Source organism: Monodelphis domestica, chromosome 4 (genome assembly GCF_027887165.1).
Source record: "Monodelphis domestica isolate mMonDom1 chromosome 4, mMonDom1.pri, whole genome shotgun sequence".
In the NCBI taxonomy this organism is placed as follows: Eukaryota; Metazoa; Chordata; class Mammalia; order Didelphimorphia; family Didelphidae; genus Monodelphis; species Monodelphis domestica.
In genome coordinates this window covers 440385239-440392960 of record NC_077230.1, presented here as the reverse complement: position 1 = coordinate 440392960, position 7722 = coordinate 440385239, and the positions used below count along the sequence as shown (strand labels likewise).

Below are 7722 nucleotides of genomic sequence, written 5' to 3'. Positions count from 1 at the left end.
TAAGGAAGGAAGGTGGAAAGGAGTGGGAGAATATGGAAATCAAAACTTAAAAACTGAATATTAAAAATTGTTTTCACATGTAATTGGGGAAAATGTTTTTAAAATTAATAAATGTAGCTTGTCTTTTGAAATAAAAAATGGGAATTGTATCCTCTCCAATGTCATATATCTTGTATATGTACACAAGATATAGAACTCTATTGTATATTTGAGAAGAGTAGATTGGGGAGGAGAGTAAGAGAAAGAGATGTGGAGTGACAGAGGTAAAGGAACAAGCAGAGACATAGAGGAGTAGAAATTCCCTGGGATTTCAAATCAGCTTCAGCAATAATGTCTTCTTTAGTCCATGCCCACTCCTCAACACTTTTATTATCCAATAACTTTCCCCAATATCAACTTTTTTAAGGCTCCCTTCACATCCTTGTTCCTTAAAGTATAGATGAGGGGATTTAACAGAGGAGTGACTATCGTGTAGAAGAGGGAGACAAATTTTCCCTGGTCATTGGATCGACTTTTGACTGGCTGGAGATACATGAAGATGATGGTACCATAGAAGATGATTACAACCACCAGGTGAGAAGAACAAGTCCCAAATGCTTTACGACGCCCTGCTGAAGATTTGATCTTTAATATAGCTTGAGTGATATAGCCATAAGAGATTAGAATGAGAGAGACAGGAACAACAAGGAAGACTACACTAGCCACAAAGAGTTGGGCCTCGTTGAAGGTGGTGTCCACACAGGCCAACTTGATCAATACTGGCACCTCACAGAAGATGTGGTCAAGCCGGTTGTGACCACATAGGGGCAGCTGTATGGTGAGAGAACATTGGATCAGAGAGGTGACTAGGCCACTGAGCCATGCTATTGAAGCCAGTGTCAGACAGAGTTGAGGATGCATGATGACTGCATAATGGAGGGGGCGACAGACTGCTGCATAGCGGTCATATGCCATGACAGCCAAGAGAATGCACTCAGTAGATCCTAACCCCATAGCCACATAGAGTTGAGCTATACACCCACCGTAGCTCATGCTTTTGTCTTTGCTTCTCATGGTGACCAACAACTGTGGGGCTACGCTGGTGGTGAAACAGAGGTCTAGGAAGGACAGGTTGGTAAGGAAGAAATACATTGGTGTGTGGAGTTTTGGATCCAGGCCAGACACTAATATTATGGTTGTGTTCCCCACAAGGTTCAGGATGTAGAAGACCAAAATGACCACAAAGAGAATAGTCTCTAACTGGGGCTTGTCAGAGAAGCCCAAGAGAAGAAAACCCTCTTGGGAGTTGTTGTTTTGCTTCATTTACCTGCTGCATTGAACTCCTGTTGGGATGCTAAAGCAGGATAAGATATTAGCACATAGGGAAAAATGAAGTGCACATAGTTGAATATGAATTTCTTTCCTCCTATATTTAGGTGTCCAGTGGACCATTGAGAAAATACAGCTACTTTGGGAGCAAAATAAAACAAACATAAATTAACAGTTGCAATGGAACCCAGGTCCTAGGAAAGGAAGAATGGAACTCAGCACCTTACTATATGACTCCCAAACAACTGGCAGCTTGGTATACTGTAGTGAGAACTGCCTGGGAGACAGGACACATGGGTTTAAATGTCAGCTCTGTCATAAGTGGTCTATGCGACCTCAGGCTAGACATTTGATCTCTGTGAACCTCAGTGCTTTCATTTGCATCAAACTTGGGTTAGACTATACTATCTTCATCATCTTCTAACCCCAAAATACCTGATTGAATATTCAATCATGTTAGGAAAACTTAAAAAGTCAAACCAGTCATTTATCTTCCCTTAGAGAGGACAATGGATAGAAGGCCAACCTTTTCACTTTTTTGTTGCTTCTTTTTATGCATATAATAATAATAATAATAATAATAGCTAATATTTTATGGCACTTTAACAATTAGTATCTCACTTGATCCTGTGACACAAAAATATGGTTTTCAAGACTGTGAATTGCCAAAACTGTAAAGATAATTTTGGTGTCTTGATTTTAATCAAAAATAAGTGGTTGCCATGGGAAAATTCCCAAATATGAAAAAAGTACCCAAGTCAGCTGGGTTTATGGAAATTTTAATTAATACAAATGAAGGAATTAAGGGAAGGGAGAGACAGAGTAAGAGGAAATAGTAGGAAGGGCCTAGGCCAAATGGCCTAGGCCTGAGCCTTAAAAAGGGAAACTAGTCAGTCTTTTATCCACTCACCACAAGATTTGTCCGAAGCAAAACTCCAGTCCTTCACTGAAATCGTTAACTCCTGAATTGAGTTCAGAGACCCAGCTACTCCAACTAGTCCGAGCTCCAACTAGTCCGAACTTCCACTAAGTTCAGAGAGCCAGCTCCTTTTAAAGAGAAATTTCTCTCATGTCACCTCCCCTAAATTTTCACATCTACCAGTCACAGTAGACATTTTCCCGTGGACTGACCATTCTTAGTTCACATCTTCTTTTGTTATCACCTTCTCTGGGTAGACTAAAACTTCACACCTCATGCTAAGCTTGCCTTTTGTAAGTTGCTTGATCTTTTAGTGATTAATTTAATCTTTATAGGTACTTAGCACCCTTTTGCAATACATTTAAAAATAGACCTAGCTTAAGGTTCTAGCTTTACTATGAGTTAGGAACTTTTTCATTGTTCCTTCAGGAGTTTACAACTTTATCTTCCCCTAAGGCACTGTCTGAGCAGGGTGGAGTAATTTTAAAAGTTCTCACATTGTTACAATAGGGGAATTTGCTTAACCAAATCTTCTAAGGTATAGTTTGAGAAGTTTTAAGATTCACAATCCTCATAAAAACTCTGGGAGGTAGGTGCTATTATTATTCATATTTTACAGATGGGAAAATTGAGGCTGGCAAAGATGAAATGAGTTGCCCAAGGTCACATAAATAATAAATAAATAATATGTATCTGAGACTGAATTTGAGCTCACATCTTTTCAAATCCAGGTCCAGCACTATATTCACTGTGCAGCTGGATATGTTCCCATGTTGAATGAAATTTCTCTCTCTCTCTCTCTCTCTCTCTCTCTCTCTCTCTCTCTCTCTCTCTCTCTCTCTCTCTCTCTCTCTCTCTCTCTCTCTCTCTCTTTATCTTTTAACAACATAAAGTTTAAGATTAAAAAGAAATTATGCAATGAATGTGCCATCATCCTAAACATAAACATCACCCTTGCTTTATCTTTTGGAAAGAACTGCATCCTCTTCTCCCCTTTCCCCCCATCATGAGCTGATGTCAAAGATCTTATTAGTTTCCTGAAATTATTAGTCTTATTACTCTTCTGTTGAAAAACCCATTCTGCTTTGGATCTATTTTCCTTATAACAGTGTGACTTGTGCTACATGGATTGTTCGCATTGACAGTTTGTTCTTATACCACATATAACAACCATGATTGCTACTCTGATTGCTGGTTCTTCTGCTACTTATAGTAATAACAATAATGCATTGTAAGGAATTAAATTTAGGGCTTGACTAAATATATGAGAATTTTAAAATAATAATGTGGTCACCAATTTAAAAATATTATAGCTCAAGTCAAAATGACTTCAGTAGTTTATTTATGAAGGGGTGGAAAGAGTATAAGTAAAGTAATATGAAAAAGAAGGTAGAGAAAATGTCTAGTCTATCACACTAAATGTTGCTTTAATGTCTGGAGCAAAGTGGCAGGGCTTGATAACCCTCATCCAGAGGACTAGGTGGTAAATTAAGGGGGGTTCCACGCACACAGCCTCATCCAAGAGTATAAGACCTCTCCATATCCAATCTCTCCAGAAGTCAAGAAAGGAAGGTCAGATACTCACTTACCCAAGACAAACTCCAAAGGAGAAAATCCTGGAGCATTCTTACCAGAAGTAGTCCAAGAGCCAAAGTCCCAAGTTGAAGCTAAGGTTCAAGTCCAAAGCCACCTTCCAAGAGGCAAGTCACCAGCCAAAGCTCCAAGGTAAAGATTCATGCCAAAGACCCAAGCAGAAGACCCTTTGGACAGGAAGTTCAGGAATTTTTAATAGTCCTTTTTCCATAGCACTTCCTGTCCCTTTCTCCACTTCACAGGGGCTAATCATAGCTTCCAAATTGCCTAGCACTGCCAGGGGGTAGTGTCTGTGGGACCAACCTCTCATCCTCTGAGGTTGTAAACTCTTATCAAAGGATTTACACATTTCTGACTAATTGAGTTAAAAGGGTGGGGCTCTCTAAATAAGTGATTTGTGAACTCCCTTACTTAATGTTAGTAGGGGTGTTTAAGTTTTTGGTTGATTAATTCAAAACAGACAAAGAGAATAAAGAATTCCCTTTCACAGCAGACCTCCCCCTACTATATCTACTAATGCCCATCTATTTATAACCTATCATTATCCTTTCTGATGCTCTCTTTAAGAATTACAAATATTTTCCATGTGAGTAACCAGGGTTTTTTTCTTTATAGAAAAACAGGATCTATCATGGCACAAGAGAACAATAACAGATTGTTAAAGGGAAGAAGAGGCTTGGGTATACCTTGGAATCATTACTCATTGTGTCCTCTCTGACTGTACCATTGAGTCTGCTCTCACTGGGTGTAATAGTTCTTCAGATTGCAATCACTGAGGAAAGCAACAAGCTTTAAGACACCAATCCAAGTCTGTTGGCACCAGCTGGCAGATGACTTATATGATCCCTTGTCTTTCAGCTTCATAAGATGCTTCCCTCTTGTTTTCTGCTGGTTGGCAAGAAAATTGATAACATTAAGTCATAATTTGTCTCAATGGCTCCTGCATATCTGTCTCCATCACATTGGATTCTTCTCTCCTTCATCTTCTTGTGACCTAAACAGAGTTTACTCTCAAATGGTAGATGAAAGTAGACTTACTAACATCACAGAGAATAAAAGACACACTACATTCAGACTCTGGGAACAGCAGAGGCAGTCAGACATGAAACGTTCTAAAATGCCAACTCTCTGAGACTACAACTGTTCTGGTTAAGAGCTGGGCTCAAGAGCAGAGATTAGCTTCCACTCACACTTTATATATTGTCAACCTTGAAAAATACAGAACCATCAAAGTAGTTAAAAAGAACAAGTCTTCAATTGGAAAGAGGGAGACAATGCTCCAATGGTCTCTACGCAGAGTCATGCACAAAATACCACACCAAGACGAGCTCGGGGACTCTGGGAACACTGACTCCAGAAAAATGCACCTCAAAATGGAATTTTCCAAAGAGCTGAAGAACTTGGGGTCTTCTATACCTTTTAGAGAATAAAGGACTGGAAGGAGGATTGATTGGTTTACATGGAGACAATGAAAAGAGGATTCCAGCCAGGGGCTAGACCACTTGTGAGAGGCCTAGATACAATGGGAGTAACTTCTAAGACAAAAGGATGCTTAAGATTTGATTTTATCTACTAATTCTATCTAGGCTGAGATCTTTGGGTACTTGAAGGTCTATTGTTCAGTCTAAGACAAGGGTCAGTAGGAGACTTCCATGAAACTAAGTTTCTAAGGGAAAAAAGGCAAATTTGGTGGTTCCATAAAACAAGGTCATCAATATCTTTTATGTACTCTTTTTTCATGTTGTTTCCCCATTAGATTGTGAAATTCTTAGGGTCAAGAACTGAGTTTTTGTCTTTCTTTATAACCCAGCATTCAGAAGTACTTAATACATTCTTGATTGGATAACTAATATTGATGATGATGCCATCCACTGTTGCTACCAGAGTTTGAGGATATGCGAAAGCAGGGAGGGTTCCCAGACAAACAGATACCCAGCCCATATCATGATGCAGCCTCAGTGTCTAGGCTGAAGATGAGGCATTTTTGGTGTCTAGATAGATTTCTGCCCTCTAACATGTTCCCTATGTGCCTTTCTCTGTAGTCTTCTAGCATCTTTCTTTCCCTTAAAACAAGCCTCTGTGTGTGTGTATCTCTGTCTCTGACTTTTTGACTCTGTGCATTTCTGTCTGTCTCTCTATCTTTGTCTCTGTCTCTGTTTCTATCTCTCTCCCTCCCCACTCCTATCTTTGTCTAAGTCTCTGCCTCTCCCAGTCAACACAGTCTAACTTTAGGCAATTCCCATTTAAATTAATCCCCTGAGGCTATGCAAGTGTGAACATCTCTTTAGTGTCTTTAGGATCTGAAGAGTACAGGAGTACTCAAGAAAAAGAAAACTGAGGCAAGCAGAGAGGGCAGGTGCCCTTCCCATTTGATATATGAAAAAAAAAAAACTGCAAGAGGTTTTGTGTTCGAGGTTACAGAATTAGTAACAAACTTGGAGCTCCTCCCAAGACTCTTGATAGGAAATCCTTTGGCCTTTCCATTTTGTCCAATGATCTCACAGCCCCAGGACCATTGACTGCCCATTTCTATTACATTCTGTGGAGCATTTCAGAATCCCCAGCATGGTGTCAGAATATCTGATATGAATTGGCTCCAATACTGTTCACCAACCAAAAAACCCCAACAGACTGGGAGTCAGGCACCTTTAAAACAGTGGAGAACTGGGCAAAACCATATTTGACAAGGCAGGTTTCTCCATATTTGCAGGTCCTCTTTTGGACCTCAATTCTTATTTCCATGAATAGAACTGAAGGTTAATAAGAGAACTAGCTAGTACAGTGGAATAGAAGTCAGAAAGACCTGATTTCAAATCTAGACTCACAAATGTATTAGCTATATGACCATATAATATGTATAATAAATATTTTATATACATAGATATATATATATATATATAACTGAGGAAATCACTTAATCACTGTCTGCCTCAGTTTCCTCCATAGTAAAATGGGGATCTTAATAGTGTAGAGGCAGAATATTAAGACTTGTCTTTTCTCTGAGTTTCCCCCTCCTCCCTATTCTCTGAAGTCTGACATACCCACAGTTATCTCCCAGAATCTAGTCTCATTCATTCCCTCCCCTTTCTTCTTCTTGGCTCTTCCCCTTATTGTTTCTAACCAAGGAAGGGCAACTGTCTTTGTCCTCAGTCCTAAAATGTATATAAGCTGGCTGCTGTAACTAGTCAGGGCTTAGCTTTTTTGGAGATCACTCCAGCTAGGCTGTCTCTTTCCATGATCCTGGGTGTCATTGAGCATCCTTGCTATAACAATAGCACCTATCTCATAGGCAAGGATCAAATGAGATATTATTTTAAAGCATTTAGCATGATGCCTGGCACATCATAGGGACTATGTGAATCCTGATTTCCTTTTCTCAATTATACCACACTAGTGCCTCAGTGGGCTGTCTGTGATCTCTGATCTGTCTTTGATGGCTCTCAGTGAGTGTTTGGACTTTTCCAGTACCAGGGACTTTAGAGCTCACCACATCTGTTCCCTTCCACCTAGTGATGCCTTTCTTTTTTCCAAGAGGCTTTGTTAATGAGGCCAGCTTGCTAAGGTAGGCAAGGGGATGGAGTTGATGCCTTCCTGATAGTGTCATTTGTTCCAAGGCTGCTGTCCCTTTCCCTGACTGGGTGACTTAAATCTTGTGAGGAAAGGAAGATTTTAGGAGAGAGTAGGCAGAACTCAAGAATCATATTGTTATGGATTTAGAGCAGCTCTTAGAATCCTGAAGTTCTGGGTTTGAATCCCATCTCTGATGCCAAATAGTTATTTGACTCTTTCTAAAGCATGTAGCCTTTCAGGGCCCCAGATAATTATGAATAGAGGTTCCAAAAAAGGAGCGTCAGAACAGTACATTTCCTCATGTGAAGTTCCATGTGTTCATAAAATCACAA

The 7722-nt window shown here is 39.8% G+C and overlaps 1 protein-coding gene across 1 annotated transcript; it reads right to left on the bottom strand.

Moving 5' to 3' along the window:
• Positions 1 to 350: 350 nt before the first annotated feature.
• LOC100031312 (olfactory receptor 2G6-like) lies at positions 351 to 1318 on the bottom strand. Its single transcript, XM_001380574.5, has one exon. The coding sequence runs from the start codon at positions 1300 to 1302 to the stop codon at positions 370 to 372; it is 933 nt and encodes a 310-aa protein (XP_001380611.2). The 5' UTR covers positions 1303 to 1318; the 3' UTR covers positions 351 to 369.
• Between the last annotated feature and the right edge of the window lie 6404 nt (positions 1319 to 7722).